This window comes from Camelina sativa, chromosome 7 (genome assembly GCF_000633955.1).
Source record: "Camelina sativa cultivar DH55 chromosome 7, Cs, whole genome shotgun sequence".
NCBI lineage: Eukaryota > Viridiplantae > Streptophyta > Magnoliopsida > Brassicales > Brassicaceae > Camelina > Camelina sativa.
Window position 1 is genome coordinate 27,984,422 of NC_025691.1, and position 17,763 is coordinate 28,002,184.

Sequence of the window (17,763 nt, forward strand, 5' to 3'; positions counted from 1 at the left end):
CTAAACAAAATTGTGTCTGTAAACAGTAACTGCAATCATAACTATATTGCAACTTGTCTCTACATAGAAACCACAAACGTGGACTCATGTGTAACCACTAGTTTCTCGAGACTCTCAACCATCCACCGTCCCATGTCGTAATTATGCGAATGTGACCCTTCATCATTCAATCAACTACATTCATGGATTCGTATCCCTTTTTTTTCCCATAGTTAACATTTTTTTAAATCTTTACAAATTCTTCATTCACGTTTAGGCTTTAGCAATACCATTTCATCTTCTTAAATCTATCTCAACAACAATGGCAGAATCAGAAACTAGGTCAAATCTTAATACCATTAAGGATCACGAAGAAGATGAAGAAACAATAACAAAAACGCAGCCATTGATCCCAGGTTTACCAAACGAGATCGCTGAGCTTTGTCTCCTTCGTCTTCCTTACCCATACCATGCTCTGTTTCGCTCTGTTTCATCTTCATGGAACAAAAACATCACAAACCCTAGTTTCCTCTTCTCCAAGCAATCTCTCTCCATCTCTTCTCCTTACCTCTTCGTCTTCGCTTTCAACAAATCAACGGCTAAGATTCAATGGCAATCCCTAGACCTCGCATCTGGCCGTTGGTTCGTCTTGCCTCCTACGCCAAACTCTTTCACCAAAATCTCTTCTCCTCACGCGCTCTCCTGCGCGTCGAGTTCACGTCAGGGGAAGCTTTTTGTCCTCGGCGGCGGAGATGCTAACCGCTCCGCCGTCGTGTACACCGCTTTGACGAATCGCTGGTCGTTTATTTCTCCGATGATGAGTCCGAGAACGTACTTTAACGCCGGGAATGTTAACGGTAAAATCATGGCCGTTGGTGGGAGTGTTGACGGTTTTGGAAAAGCGACGACGGAGGCCGAATCGTACGATCCAGAAACTAACACGTGGACGGCTCTGAAGAGAGTGCCGATGGTATTGGCCAAGTATGACTCAGCCGTGATCGGGAAAGAGATGTGCGTGACTGAAGGGTGGGCGTGGCCGTTCATGTTCCCACCGATGGGACAAGTGTACGACTCCGATGAAAACACGTGGCGTGAAATGAGCGGTGGGATGAAAGAAGGGTGGACGGGTGTGAGCGTCGTGATCCGTGGTAGGCTGTTTGTGATATCGGAGCATGGTGATTTCCCGATGAAGGTTTATTTCTCGGAGGACGATACGTGGAGGTACGTGAGTGGTGAGAAGCTTCCAGGGGATAAGATGCGGCGGCCTTTCGCCGTGACGGGAGCTGACGACGGTCGTGTGTTTGTGGTGGCTGGTGGGCTTAATGTAGCCGAGGGGAGAGTGAGTGAGGGGGAAAATGGGGAATTTAGTGTTGCGTGGAGAATGGTTTCGTCACCTCAGAGTTTTGTTCATTTTTCACCTTCTAGTTGCCACGTCCTGTATGTCTGATTTCGTCTCCATATATAGTATGGTTCGATAGTTCGATTAAGCGAAAGCGTATAAAAACTACTTATGCATACGCGGTTATAATAAATTAAGCCTCATCATTTCATTTGATATGTGTCCAACTATTAATATAGAAAAATTTATTTGATTTGAATTATATCAACAAATTATTTAAGAATTAACACATAATGAATAAAAATCATTTTTCAAAAATACTCTTTTTAATAGTAAAATTTTAAACTCTAAATCCCAAATACTAAACTATACCCTTAAAAACTATACTCTAAATGTAAAATAGAGAATCTAAACCTTAAAACAATTTTAAAAATTAATTTAACATATTGTGACTGTTTAAAAGAAGACAAAAATGAAAATGTTTTAAAAAAAAGTATTTTTGAAAAAAGATAGACATTTATAATAAATTCTCGATTTCTTTTTAGTTTTGGGGTTTGCAAAATCTAACCAACGAATTATTCTTCCTTTATGTCGGCAACCAACTAGATAATTGAACTGTAGTTTCGATAACCAAAAAAAAAAGGGTAAAATATAGGTTAAAATAGTTGGCACAACATCACTCCTTTGCGTATGTGAAACTTTTAGGGACCTAATCTTTTTCTTGACAACCTAACTTATCCTCTTATACAGTTCATAATGTTATATTAATATTGGTTGAAAGTTTAAAACTAGAGATTATCCACACCAAGAAAGAAGAAGTATTGTCTTTGGTAGATTATGAAAAGTCCGTAAGGCTGCTAGTTGCTACTAATGAATAGATTTAATAATAATTATTCCTAACAAATCAAATCTTCCACCACTTTTGTTATCACTGGAAACTTCCTCTAAAAACAAACAAATTCACAAGGGAAGAACAAATAAAATCCAAGTATTAAAAGAAACCAATGTTATACTTGATTTTGATTTATTCATCATCAACATCACCATCATCCTCCTCTTGCAAACTACTTAGACAGAAACAGCTTCGAGTCTGAGCCATCAAATCTCTCTTATTCTTCATCATCATCATAGCCATCTTCCTACGGTCATCATCATCATCCTCATCCTCATACTCATCATTATGATGATCATCATCTTCATTAGGTTCTTGTAACGCAAGTAAAGGCACAGAATTAGGGTTTTGCCACGAGTAAAAATTCGAAGCAGACATAGATCTTCCTCTCATCCTTAGCTTATTAGCTATAACCAATCTCCTCCTCTTGTTAAATGGATTCTCAAATTTCTCCAAATCCTTGGCGTTGTTGTTGCTCGCTGCTTCCATTAAATTCCCAAACGATTTCGATTTCCCGACATAATGATTCGACAACCCTCTCCTGAAACAAAACAAAACAAAAAAAACATCAGTATTCATATTCAGACCAAACAAAACAAGAACTAACTTTGAATCATTACAAAGAATCCAAAACTCAAAAATCATATTCTATAACTTAAGGATTTCAAGATTTAACAAAATCACTAAAGATTCACCAAATCAAGAACATAAGTGAAAAGACAAGAACTCAAGAAAACCAAAACTCAGAACTTACTTAATCGGAAGAGAGTCTTCAAGAGAAGAACTAAACGAATCAAGTGTTCCTCCAACTCCTCGATACGAAACGGCGTCGTCCTCTTCCTCCTCCTCCTCCTCCTCGTTTTCACTGCTCTCTCCGATCGACGACGACGAGCTATCCGACGATTCCTCCGGCGATTTACTCATCCTCAACCCGATCCCGATCTGAGATCCACCGCGTCCAGATTCATCAGCCAAAAACAGAGCCGTCTGAACAGCCTTATCCTGCGCCGCCGTAACGCCGCCACGATCTCTAACGTACGCCGCCATGCCGATTCCAAACGATGATCCCACCATAACCTCCATCTAACAATCTTAACCCGATCAAGATCTCTTCTTCTCTAGCCGACGACGGGGTTTGAATATCATAAAAAATTCGCCGGAGATGTGTGCGTAGGTTAAGAGCTTTAACCGGCGCAGGTTAAGTACTTTATATTATTGATTTGCCTCGAAACGATTCACACAAAAGAAGAGAGAAATAAAAGGGAGATGCAAAAACAACACTTGATCGAGAGAGAGAATAGATTCTCGATTTTATATTTATAACGACGATATCGTATAATTATACGGATTACGTATTTGTATTAAAATGTAGTATAGTTTAGTTATATACGTATGTTTTTACGAGGTCACGCACACACATGTTCCTAAATATAGAATAGTCCAAAGCACGCTAACGGCGACTTTGACGCCTTCGACACGGTCTTAATGACGTGGCGAATTTACATTGGTTTAAATCTCGGACTTTTGCCGGACGTTTCGGTTTACTGTCTCCGTTTCATTTTTAATCTGATGCATGTCGTTGTACCGAAAGTTCGGTGGTCGCTATCACACCATATCTCTCTCGACCTTATCCATATTGTTTATTATTTTTAAAACGTTAGAGATTTTTTAGAAAAGCGTGAGAAAATAAAAAGAAAATAAAAAATCTTCAACAGTGATATGATTTTTTTTTATCGGATGGCGATGGATTATATTTGGTTTTGGGAAAATAGAAAGATGCTGATTTTGTTTTGTGTTAAAAAGAGTCAAAAGATATTACAAAAATATTCGTGTATTGATTACTTTTATGTTTTTATTTAGAAAAAAATGGTTAACTATACAAATTATTGGAGAATATATAATCATACATGCCAAATATACTATTATATTTTCAATTATACGAAATATATGTATTATATGCCCACATACATAAATTACGTGATGTTATGCGGTTAACATCATAGATATATAATCTAATACACCGGTCAATTGACTCCGGCGAGGACGACGTTGACTCCAGCGTTGACCAACGCTAAAAAAAAAGTCTAAATTAAAATAATAAAAAAAATAATAAATTATTATACTAAATCATTTATGAGTTTTCATGATTAAAAGACATATTGTATTCAATATCAAAATATTTTTTATATATCTCTAATATATTCATTTTTATAATTAGTTACTTTTATTTTTCAAGCTAAAGTAAATAATTTAATAAAAATCATTTATAATTATTTTCAAGATATAAAAATTCATTTATAATTATCTTCAAAATATAAAATCATTTAGATATTGAATAGTTAAAAGATATTAGATCTTACAATATTGAATAGATATTAGATATGAAAAACAAATTTAATTCAATATCTAAATATTTTTTATTTATTTCCTAAATATATCCTAAATGTAAAATAGAGAACCCAAACCTTAAAAAAAATCTAAAAATTAATTTAACATATTGTAATTGTGTAAAAGAGGGTAAAAATGAAAATGTTTATATGTTAAAAGTAAATATTGTGAAATTTTTTTTTGTTTATATGTTATTTTGAGTATGTAAAATTTAAAGTAAAGAGTAGAAAATTTTGTATAACATTTACCATGTAAAATTTAGAGTAAAGAGTCATATACTCAATATTTTGCATATGATTTTCTAATGAAAGTAGTTGAATTTGATTTTATTGATTTTGTAGTATTTAAATAATCTGATTATGAGATATATATATATATATATTTTGAAAATAATTATAAATGATTTTTATATCTTGAAAATAATTATAAATGATTTTATATCTTGAAGATAATTATAAATGAATTTTTATATCTTGAAAATAATTATAAATGATTTTTATTAAACTATTTACTTTAGCTTGAAAAATAAAAAATAACTAATTATAAAAATGAATATATTAGAGATATATAAAAAATATTTTGATATTGAATAGAATATTTCTTTTAATCATAAAAACCTATAAATGATTTAGTATAATATATATATATATTTTTAATTTAGAATATTTTTTTTTTGTTAGTGTTGGTCAACGCTGGAGTCAACGTCGGTCTTCGCCAGAATTAATTGACAAGTGTACTGGCATATATGTCTATGATATTGACCGCATAACATCATATAGTTTATGCATGTGGTCATGTAATACATATATTTCGTGTAATTAAATGTACAATAATATATTTAGTATATATAATCATGTATTTATCAATACTTCGTGTAGCTAGCCATCTTTTTTCTTTTTTATGTGGAAAGTAATATATTGATAAATATATATATATATATATATATATATATAAATAAGTACTATCTAAAATGATTATTTACTACAAGTGGACAAATTAAACCTTCTCCCGTTTACTTTTCGTACAGTCAGAATTTTAAACCAATATCGTTAATGATAGTATATTATAATTAAAAATTTAGAAGAGTGTTAATGCTGGATTAGTGGAGAAGCAAGAGCTTTGACTGGTTCAAAATGCGAATATGGATTTCATTTTTATACTATTAATTAGCAAATTACTTTGTTGAGTCATCCATGTTATAAACAAAAAAAGGTATTAAGAGCAAATTATTAGCACATGAGATCAAATTATTTATCTAATTAAAATGTATGATCCAATCCTTTTTTTTTAATGCAATTCAAAGCAGTGTAAGGTTTTGTTTCATTCATGAGTCCATCTTTAATTATAATTTATCTTATTGGTCTAATGATATCCTCCATCTTTAATTATAAGTGAATTACATTGGTTTATCCTCTAATTAAAATGTATAGATCTTATAATTAAAGATGGAGGATATCATTAGACCAATAAGATAATTTCTAACCTTATCTCTTTAAGTGATAATCTTGTTTATGAAATGAGGTTAAGTTAAAGTCTATTAGTTGTGTCTAAAGGGTATCTTCCTGTTTTGCTTTACCTCTGGCAATTTATTTAATAAGTGTTCAATGGTGGACTATGAAACAAGTTTTAAAATAGTATTATGTAGTTTTTTGTCTTCCTGTTATTAAATTAATTAAAAAAATCGGTTTAGCTCATATTGTTAATGTATCTCTCCTTGTGTTTATAATTTACGTTGTTAGACTTTAGAATCTTGACGAATGACGATGATGATATTGACAAGAATTGGTAGTTTGACTTGTATAAATCGAATTTATATGAACTAGCTATAGCTGTGTTGTTGTTTGCTAGTGTGTTCGTTTTCCAAATTATCATTAAAACAACATTTATGCACCATAATTAAAGTAATAATAATGTACTCAACTACTCATCCTGGCTTATCGTAAATAAGGTTTGCCTTATCATCACCACGCGACTCCATTTCCTCTATATCCTGCTATTGTTTCTTATTCCACTAATACGCGTATATTGGTCTTGTTATGGTCGTTTGACTGCATATCCTCTCAGTAACATAGACGGTATTTTCACAGTTAGCTAATTGCCACATTCCATTGATTACTCAGTTCTCGAGTAAACCAACAATTCATAGTTAGCTAACTGACAGATGTTGCTCACTTAGCTGTATTAGAGATGTCAAAATGGTTAACTCAACCCAACTCAACTCATTATCCAANTAGTGGGTTTGAGATTTTGGCGGGAAATTGCGAATTTGAATTTTGGTGAGAAAATTGGGGGTTTGCGTTTTTGGCGTGAAAATTATAAATTCTGAATTTTGGCAAGAAAACTACGGATTTCAATTTTTATCAAAAATTACGGATTTGTGTTTTTGGCGGGAAAATTGCGGGTTTGGGATTTTGGCGGGAAAATTATGATGATGTNTTTTATCATCTTTTTTACTATCATCATCATTATCACCATCACATAACTTTTAGTGGAAAATTATAGAGGAAAAATCAGATTTTACATTTTCGGCGGGAAAATTGTGGTTTTGAGATTTTGGCGGAAAATTACGGTTACCATTTTTAGCGGGAGATTTACGTTTGCGGGTTTGCGTTTTTGGCGAGAAATTTACGGGTTTTCGTTTTTGGTGGGAAATTTACGTTTGCGGGTTTGCGTTTTTAGCGGGAAATTTACAGGTTTGCGTTTTTGGCGAGAAATTTACGGGTTTGCGTTTTTGGCGGAAAATTTATGGGTTTGCGTTTTTGGCGGGAAATTTTACGGGTTTACGATTTTGGCGGGAAATTTACGGGTTTGCGTTTTTGGCGAGAAATTTATGAGTTTGCATTTTGGTGGGAAAATAGTGGGTTTGAGATTTTGGCGGGAAATTGCGGATTTGAATTTTGGTGAGAAAATTGCGGGTTTGCGTTTTTGGCGTGAAAATTATAAATTCTGAATTTTGGCAAGAAAACTACGGATTTCAATTTTTATCAAAAATTACGGATTTGTGTTTTTGGCGGGAAAATTGCGGGTTTGGGATTTTGGCGGGAAAATTATGATGATGTTGATGATATTAGGTTGATAATGTAGAAATTGATGGGTTAGTGGGTTAACTCATAAACCTATTATAACCAAACTCATTTGACTCATTAACTCATTTAATCATCAACTCATTTAACCCATCAAGTCATTAGAGTTAAAATTTTCAACTCATTAGGGTTCTTGATTTGAGTTGAATTGAGTTAAACCATTAGTCTTGACCCATTTTGACACCGATAAGCTGTATTGGAATTTGGACTTATTTCTTGGATTAGTTTTGTTCATACCACCACCATTTTGCTCCTTTTCACACTTTGCTTAAAGAGTAATTTTTTGTTGTTGTTGTTGTTGTTGTTTATATTCGTTTTCCTTGTTATTTCGAGGTCCTACCCTTTTTAGTTGTTGTTATTAGAGACCTGGATAATTGTGTTATTTTTCCACATGATCGGATTGGTAAGCGCTTAATCACTCCCAACACCCAAATAAACCCATTTAACCAATCTATATTAACCTTTTTGAATTACATTTTGCATTCTAACCTTTTATTTATAAAATTTATATAATTAATTCTTTGACATTTGAATAAATATTAAAATTTGGATTGAATATCTGTAATAAAATCTAACCACAATAACTTACTTTCTTTAATTACGATTTTTTGTGGAAATATCAATACAAAATCACAATCCAATAACACCAATTTTTATAGCCAATACACTAAATATATATATAATATTGCATCATCTATATTAAAAATCAAAGAAATTTAATCAATTATAATATAAAACTATAAAAATTATATATATATATATATATAAAAATAAAAGAAAAAAAAACTATTTTGTGGTGTGGTGTACTACAGATTAAATCCTAGTAGATCTAACAACTTTAAAAGATAAAATATAAGTTCTAATTCATAATATGATTAAATAGATCAAATACTCCGATCAAAAGAAATCTACTATCTGACCAAATCCATTCAGTTGACGTCTATTTTGACACCATGCAAACATCTCGAGGCCCAAACCCAACCATCTCACCCGCAAATATATAAGGGCCGACATTGGGTGTCGGCAACAAGAATATCTTAGTTTGCCAGAGAGGGAGAAGATTCATGTGGTGTAGTTTCCAAAAAAAATACGAGAACTAGACAGTACACAGACCCGTGATATCAATTATTTTAGTCTTTGACAATCAGACAAAAGTGAAAACTACCATCGCATGCCTCAAATGAAATGTGAAAACTGATCTCGAATTTTTAGCATCTTCTGGAGCCAAAGGTTCTGTACCAGACCGACGCATCCCAATATGATAAGTTTCACTTCCCTAAGTATTTGGATTTATCTAAAGAAAACTGTACACTTATAATTATGTAGTTTAATTATTAACGTAGGTCCTCTTCTAAAACAAGAAATTACAATTAGAGAGTTTTAGAGTCAAAGTCAAGTTTGTTTGCTTAATTTGATTTTGTTTTTCGCCTATCAATTGTTAAACCGCTAAATATTTTTGTTCATTTGATCATATTGTTTTTTTTTTCAGATTGTTATTATTATCTTTATTTAGACTATAAGTATTCAAATCTCATGGCTTATGTCTTTATTTTTAAGGAAAACAAAAAAAACAATTGACAATCTCATGGCTTTTGTTTTTATTTTTAAGGGGAAAACAAAAAAAAAAACAATTGACAATCACATTCCTTATAAATTCATCAAAACACAAGAAACAACAAAAACTAAAAACAATGTCGACTTTTCAACCCAAAACCTTCACTCTATTCATAGCAACACTACTGCTCTCGTCCTGCAACGCAGCCGCAAACACCACAAGGCAACCGTTATTCCCAGCGATTCTAATCTTTGGCGATTCAACAGTTGATACAGGCAACAACAACTACCACGCACAAACGATCTTCAAAGCTAAACACCTTCCTTATGGAATTGATCTCCCAAACCACAAAGCCAGTGGAAGATTCACAAATGGGAAAACCTTCTCCGACATAATCGCAACAAAACTCAACATCAAACAGTTTGTTCCTCCCTTCTTACAACCAAATCTCTCCGACCAAGATATTGTAACCGGAGTCTGTTTTGCATCAGCTGGTGCGGGTTACGATGACCGTACCAGTCTCTCAACTCAAGCGGTTAGTGTCTCGGAACAGCCAAAGATGTTCAAGAGTTACATTGCTCGTCTTAAAAGTATCGCAGGAGACAAGAAAGCTATGGAGATCATAAACAATGCCTTGGTGGTTATAAGTGCAGGTCCTAACGATTTTATCTTGAATTATTACGATATTCCTTCAAGGCGTCTTGAGTTTCCTCACATTTCTGGTTACCAAGACTTTGTGCTTAAGAAGCTTGACAATTTCGTGCGGGTAATGCATTAATTTTTTTAGGGCTTGCTCTTGCTGGTTTAGTTAATTGTAGGCTTTAGGGTTCTAACCCGTCTGTGCTAATCTTTTACGGCATGTGTGTAGGAGCTTTACAGTTTAGGTTGCCGAAAATTTATGGTCGGGGGTTTACCTCCAATGGGTTGTTTACCGATTCAAATGACTGCTAAATTCCACAACGCAGTAAGGTTCTGCTTGGAACAAGAGAACCGAGACTCTGTCTTATACAATCAGAAACTTCAGAAGCTATTACCTCAGATCGAAGCATCTCTTAAAGGAAGCAAAATCCTTTACTCCAATGTCTATGACCCAATGATGGACATGATGCAAAACCCTAGCAAATATGGTAAAAAGAAAATCTGTTTCTTGTTCAGTAAGTTACCTCATGTGATAGTAGTACTGAGGACTATAGTTATACTATATGTTCATTAATTGGTAACTAAAACAGGGTTTAAAGAGACGAAGAGAGGATGTTGTGGAACAGGGCATTTGGAGACTAGCTTCATGTGTAATGCTTTTTCTCCAACGTGTAGAAATCACTCGGAGTTTTTGTTCTTTGACTCGATTCATCCCTCGGAAGCTACCTACAATTATATGGCCAATTTACTGGATACTCAAATCCGTGGATGGCTTCAGGCCTAATTCATAACTATATATATGGGCAATCTAATTTTCTGGATATCAACTCGCACTACTAAATCAGTTCAGTTAATTCACTTGTTGAAAAAACAAAGAAAGTATCAGTTGCGTTAAAAAAAAAAAAAAAAAAAAAAAAAAAATCAGGCAATCAAATTAGTAAGGTATATATATCAGGCCAAATATAGAAGAAGAAAAAGTTAACAAAAGCAACAACTAAGAAATATATATAGTTACGCTCGATTCTAATTTCTACGACATAATGGTGAGTCCGTCGTGTTCGTATATTCGTTGTAGCTGTTCCTCATCGATATTGACCGGGATGGGGTGGTGCAAGAGGTGCTTTTGCACCTGTCACATTAGTTTTGAAAAAAACTAGATTTTAATTCGCGGGGTACTGCAGATCTATATTTTTTCTATTTTTTTAATTTTATTTTAAATTTAAGTTTGATTTTTTTTAATTTGTCTAAATTAAATCCTTTATGGACAAATCTCAAATAGTCTAAATCGATCTGCTTTCTCCTTTACTTTATTGTCCGACACAAATTGCTAATAGAATATAAGTAAATTAAAAATAATATAGATTGTAACATGTTATATTTACGTGTAAACAGCATTTAATAAATCACCGGCCATAAGTTAAAAACTATTGGTATGAAATCCAAATATCGGATTTTAGTTTGGTTTAAATTTGGATTATTATGTGTATGTAACATAGACGTATCTACTTTGAGATGAGAAGGGATCATGTCCCATTCCATCCCCTCTCGTCCTATATCCATCAGAATTTTTCTGTATTATTGTAACGCTTCGATCGTCACCATTCTTAGTGGGCTCATGTCCACTCCCGGCCCGTGGGCCTATCCATATCCGATAACTGATTTGCTACACCCGGAAAGCTTTAAAAATTGTTTACCGACCCTAAAAATCACCACATGATCTTTCCCTGTGTTTTGTCTCCACTCACACAGTTCTAACAATCACTTTTTGGAAGGTCACCCATCTTAAAACTACTCCAGCTCAAGCATACTTAACTTTGAAGTTCTCTCAGGATACTTGACCGAAAAAATAACTGTACTTTGGTGACATGGGTGGCTTAAACCTCTCCGCAAACCGGGATGTCACAATGATGAACGTTCTCTTTTAAATAATTACTTGTTAGGCAATATTTTTAATAGAGATTGGGTAAAAAATTTAGACGGGATACCCAAATTCTTTTTGAATATTTAATTTTTATTTAGTTATTTGGAATTATCAAAAAAGAATTACAATTTTAACAAACTATCTAACATTTTTTTAAATACTAAAATTCTGAAAGTACCCGTTCCAAAGTGGAGAATTACTTCACAAAATATATAAAGTCTCCATTTGAATATTTAGGACAAGAGGGGATAGAAGGGGACATGATCCCTTCTCATCCCAAAGTAAATACGTCTATGTTACATAAGCATAATAATCCAAATTTAAACCAAACTGAAATCCGATATTTGGATTTCATACCAATAGTATACAAATACTTACATTATATATTTAAAATAATATAATTCTATGAAAATATTTTGCCCGTGTTGTATCACATATGTGCGGGGAAGTTTTCATAAGTTATATTTTTTGTGTATAATTCATATAATTATATTGTTGTTAATAGGTTTGGTTTGTTTCTGTGTTGTGTTCGTAGAAAGTGTTTTTGTAATAACATTTTTTAATTATCATTTTGGAGAGGTAATGTTTGTGGTTTGTATTGATAATGCATATTGTATATAACCATATCCAAAGAAAGAAATTTAAATGACAAATACGATAAAGAATTAAGTTTTTAACTTATGACCGGTGATTTATTAATTGCTGTTTACACCTAAATATAACATGTTACAATCTATATTATTTTTAACATAAGTTAAAATCTTAATTCTCTATCGTAAATATAACACGTAAATAAAATCATATTTGATTACAAAATAACACTCTTATGACCGGTCATTTATTAAATGCTGTTTAAATATAGAAAGAGTGATTCAAATTAATGATATAGCATTCAAATTAATAATACAATTAATTACAATGACATTGTCTGTAAATAAGTCTGAACTCCAAGCTTTCTTCTAAAAAATGCTGTGAAAATAATAATATAGATTTACAAGGTTTTAGGTCTTCAATACTCCAAAACACCTGTCTATTCTCAAGAAAATTGCCTCACAAAGCTACAATCTACCATATATGGTGGAAGCAGCAGAACAACCTGGTTCACAACCGGCTCTCAATCCCATCGACCACCATCTTCAAGACTCTGGACAGGGAGATCCGAAACATCATTATAACAAGGCTGAAAACGTTTTAGAAACTTGATGAAGCTCTGGTTGTCACTTGTCATGAACTCACTGAAAGTGACTTCTCAAATCGGAATCCTTGTTTTTATTCTTTTCTGTCAAGGTTTCAAAAGCCATAGGCAGTCATTAGAGTGATGCGAAATTTAAAGTATCTTTTAGTGTTGAAGGAGGATTTGGACAAATTTTAAAATATTTCTCCTTTATCTTCCAACATCATAATGATTTCGTTGACCCTCAAATCCGCATTAATTCACTTCAATTCATTGTTCAACCTCCAAATCCAATATCTCCCCAACAACTCATTGAAAATCTCTTTTTGACTTTGTTAAACCTACATAATAGTCAGCATTGCTTTAACAATCCCATTCTAAAAGTCTAACCCTCCACTAAGTCAATCATCATAAATCATAACTAGATTAAATAATAAATAGAGTAATGGTAACAAATTACTAACCAGTAACCATATCACTGAATAAATAACTAAAATTCACATTTATCCGTCAATGACTTCGCTAATCATCATTTTTTTACATGACCCATTCAAATATATGAAACGAGGAATTAATAAGAAGAAAAAAAATATACATATTTTGTAGTAAGAATTTCCCTGTCATTCTCTTTCTCGGTGGTAGTAAGATTAAAAATCCATTCAAAAGACTAAAACAAATCTAAAAACTAATTTTGTTTAGGAAACAAAAAATTACAAAACCAACCCCTCTATTTTCTCAAAATACTACAAAATCTACCAAACTAAAAATTTCTTCAAGCCGAACCAAATACCAAACCGCTCACGCTAGGAGATGCCATCATATTCTCATGCATCGCTGACTGGTTGTGTCGATGCTCTCCTTCGTAAGTCACAATCAACATCGTTGAATCATCCAATGCTCGTTCCACGTGTTTCCTCGCTGGACATCCTCTAAATGTACTACACTTGTAATAACCCCTGAAACCAACAAAAACAACCGTTAGATCTCCTATCACTTTAAGTCAAACAAATCAACGGTGAATATAGCGATGATGGTGTACGATAGTTACCGTGGATGTGGTGAGCCTTTGATCGGTTTTTGTCCGTACTTCCTCCATGAATATTCGTCCGGTGGTATATCGGCGATCTTTGCACTTATCGCCGGTACTCTCACGGTTCTCTTCATACGATTTTTCCGGCTGTTAAAATAAAAAATAATTAATAATCGTAATTAGTTAAAATTCATTTAACGTGCACGTAACTTAGCTAACGTGAACTTGTATCAGGTTTAATGTTTAAAGTCAGAAGTCAAACAAAGACTTTTATAACTTAAAGCTTCGTTTAAGTACATAAAACGACAGCACCACTAACTAGTCATTGTCAGGACTCAGGCGTGCTTTTGGGTTTAAGTTACTGTCGTTGACTTTAACTAACTAAGTACGTTGACCAATTGGTTTAGACTGTACCAAAACCAGTTTAAGAAGTATTAAACCAAATCAATTACTACTAGGCTAGTCAAGCAAATGATTAGTCTAGACCGTACCGAACCGGTTAAGGAAGTATTAAACCAAATCAATTAAACTACTACTAGGCTAGTCAAACCAATCATTAGTTCATTGTGGAGACGTAAACGATACCTTTTCTTGCAGTGGCACTTGCCGTTGCCGGAGCCAGAGATCTTGCCGGAAAAGTCCTCGGAGTGATCATGTTCAAAGCATCTCTTTCTATAAGGAAGACCAGCAAGAGGCTGCTTCGCTGAGGAAGGCAATGGAGCCGCCGGAGCGAGAAAGATGGAAGATCCTTTAGAGACGCTTCCGTCACCGGTGATAGCGGAAGACATGAACGAAGAGTTATTGGATGATACCCTAAAGCTCTCCTTAGCGAACTCAACCACTTCCGAGCTCTTTGTTTTAGCGCCAAACACGCTTGGTCTAGTGAAATCTAACGTCACGCTTTGTTGATTTGACTGAACGAAACTAACCGGAGCAGAGATCTGAATCGGAACCGGAGCAAGAGGCGTTATTTTGGCCGGTGGAGGAGGTAGAGAAGCGGAGGAAGATGAAGGAGGGAGAGGAGGGGAATGAACGGGACCACGTCTAAACCGGGCGTGACCGGTACGGTTAAGAAGAGAGATGACTTTCTTGAACTTAGAAACGGTGAAATCTGTGATTTCAGAGCAGTCAACGTTACGTTCTTCAGGACGGTTAGAGAGGACACGGATCAAGTGTTCCATGCTTTGTAAGCCTTGTGAAGCAGCTTCTTGTATAGCCGTTTGATCTTCCATCTTCGGTATACGCATGATATCAACGGTCATGATGAGACAATATTGAAGATCTGACAAAACAAAATGTGAAGTTTTTTTTTGTTTTTGTTTTGATGAATGAAAGAAAGAGAACGAAAGTGTAATGGGAGAAGAGAGAATGGCGTGATATATGGGGTTATTGGGTGTGACCGGGTGACCGGTTGAGTAGGTCTAGATGGTGGAGTTTAGTCAAATTGTTGTTTTCCTTTTTGTTTTGATCCAACGGTTGAGATTAAGTTGAAGACTTCTATGGAATAAAGCAATCAAAGTTTGGTCTCCTTGTTGTGTTTTTGAGGTGTGTAGGGTCCTCTTTTGTGTAAAGCAAGAATTTTATAAATCGTGTCTTTAAAATAAAGGAATCGTTGTGCGTAAACTTGAATTTGGAAAAATATGTTCAAGGCAATTTTTTTTTAAAAAAGTCAAATAAAAAACGTTATGTTAAAAAGTATAATTAAAGAAAAACTATACTTTTTTCTCATATCTATTTTACTTTTATCAGCTATGTTTATGTCTTCAAGTTCAAGTCAACATATTTAAAATTAAAGGTAATGAATTGTTTTTTATTTGTATGAACAATGGGGCTGGATTTTAGCTGTGACAGAAAAAATAAATAAAACAAATAATATTGAAATGGAGATTTTGACTTTTTATTTTGTATTTTATTTAGTTTTGAATTCAGACAAGGTTTTAGGCGTTATTCATGTTCTTTTTTTTTTCTAAGTTTTGTTTTTGTATACTTTTATTGTCAAATCAACACATACAACTTGTCAAATATTATATGCACACACATACAAAACAATCATGTTTGCAGCAGGCTATATTATTTCAATGTGTTTCTAGAATTATTACTATTTGTAGAGCATTGACAAAATAAATATATGAACAATATGCATGTTAGAAGTGTTCACAGATCATATATATAATAAACATTTGACTCGGACTTCCTTTTTACATTTGTTCAACTACAATATATTAATGATGGTTGCCTAGTTCTTTTTATAATAGTAATTAGAAAATTTGCATAGGTGTATTATTTACATCTAACCTCATATATCATAGGCTTCTAGAAAACGTCTTGACTGAGAAATTAGTAAAAGAAAAACAAATCCTTTCTTGACTTTTAAATAACCTAATTAATAATCTACACAAATTGTGGAATAATTAAGAATCACTAATGGAGATTAAAGGTTATAGTAACAGCGACAATCGTTGACAATATCTTATTAGTATAGTCTACAAGTCTTTAGTTGAGAACAGCAATAAAAGAATAACGACAAAGTAGGAAAACAAAAGCTGACTATTTTATTTTTAAAAAACAAACAAATCAAAATAAAAGTGATCACATGGACCCAATTCTTTTTTTTTTAAACACACAGAAACAGAAGTATTGACCACCTCGGTAACCGGGTGATTCCGATTAAGTATTATCTGGACCGTTGATTACCAAAAGTTTGATCCAACGGTGGATCTGTGAACTGTGGAGTTGACTCTTTGCTATATTATTATTCTCTTTTAACTTTTTTATTGTTTTTGAGAACCTAAACAAAACACTCTACCACGTTCCGACACGTGGCATTTTTGGCTGACTCATAAATTGTCACCTGTCCACAAGCCTTTTTTTTTCTTAAAAAAAATAAGAACCAATAACCATTGAATTAGAATTTTTTAAATGAAATAAAATAGAAAGACGACGCATTTTCTTTTCCTCTTCCCCGAATTCGTCCTAGCCGTTGTCCAAAGACCAAATCTCCGTCTGTCCTCTCCGGTGACCGGTGCTCCTCGCCGTAGCTGTGAGAGGGCCCCCGTAGCTCTGTAGTTTGTTTGTTTGCTTCTGTTTGTGTCGTCTTGGCTAGATCTGGCGGATCGATGGTGTGGTTAGTGTGCTCAGCAAATGAGATGGTCTTCACAGCAAGGTCTGCTCGACAGTCTTTTGAGCGTCTGTTCGTCCTCCTCTGACGGTTTTTAGGAGAAACCTCTGTTGCCTTGGTCAGATCCGGCGTGGTCCTGATCTCTTAGGTGATGTTTCTCATATCTGTGGCCATGGGTTTTTGTTGTCTCCTGTTTGAGTAAGCTGATTTTTCCGTCCTTCTCCTGTACCGTTTTAGCTAGGGTTATAGTGTTGTTTGCAGTCTTGTTTGAACCTTCGTTTGGGGAACCTTTTTGGAGGATTCATGGTCTGATTTGTGTTTGCGTTGAGGAAGCGGTTAGAGCAGTCATCTCTAGGAGGGTTTCTGATTACAAGTAAAGTTGATGATGTCGGATCTTAGATCAACGGTTGGTTTGAAGAATAATTGCCATTGAGGTTTGCTTGTTCCTATCTTAGATCTTGTTGCTGGTCTTGTGCTTATTTTCATTTTTAAGCCGCATGTTTGGAATGGTGTTGTTAGCTCAAGCCATTGCATTTTCTCCCAGTCCTTGTCTCCATGTTTCAGCCAGTGGTTCCTTTTAGGCTCGGCTCCTTTCTTAGCAGAAGTTTCGTTCTTAGTATTTGGTTGGTAGTCTTCAAAGCTTGC

The 17,763-nt window shown here is 34.0% G+C and overlaps 4 protein-coding genes across 4 annotated transcripts; 2 read left to right on the plus strand and 2 right to left on the minus strand.

Moving 5' to 3' along the window:
• LOC104702975 (F-box protein AFR-like) lies at positions 22-1,534 on the plus strand. The gene has a single exon (XM_010418908.2). The coding sequence runs from the start codon at positions 302-304 to the stop codon at positions 1,424-1,426; it is 1,125 nt and encodes a 374-aa protein (XP_010417210.1). The 5' UTR covers positions 22-301; the 3' UTR covers positions 1,427-1,534.
• Positions 2,180-3,510, minus strand: LOC104702976. Its single transcript, XM_010418909.2, has 2 exons — positions 2,965-3,510; positions 2,180-2,751 (listed from the first exon to the last, which is right to left on the minus strand). The coding sequence occupies exons 1-2, from the start codon at positions 3,291-3,293 to the stop codon at positions 2,343-2,345; spliced, it is 738 nt and encodes a 245-aa protein (XP_010417211.1). The 5' UTR covers positions 3,294-3,510; the 3' UTR covers positions 2,180-2,342.
• On the plus strand, positions 9,335-10,696 carry LOC104702977 (GDSL esterase/lipase At2g24560-like). Its single transcript, XM_010418910.2, has 3 exons — positions 9,335-10,002; positions 10,105-10,363; positions 10,466-10,696. Exons 1-3 carry the CDS (start codon positions 9,373-9,375, stop codon positions 10,657-10,659), a joined length of 1,083 nt encoding a protein of 360 aa, XP_010417212.1. The 5' UTR covers positions 9,335-9,372; the 3' UTR covers positions 10,660-10,696.
• Positions 13,473-15,357, minus strand: LOC104702978 (probable WRKY transcription factor 17). The gene is made up of 3 exons (XM_010418911.1): positions 14,586-15,357; positions 14,019-14,147; positions 13,473-13,926 (listed from the first exon to the last, which is right to left on the minus strand). The coding sequence occupies exons 1-3, from the start codon at positions 15,260-15,262 to the stop codon at positions 13,743-13,745; spliced, it is 990 nt and encodes a 329-aa protein (XP_010417213.1). The 5' UTR covers positions 15,263-15,357; the 3' UTR covers positions 13,473-13,742.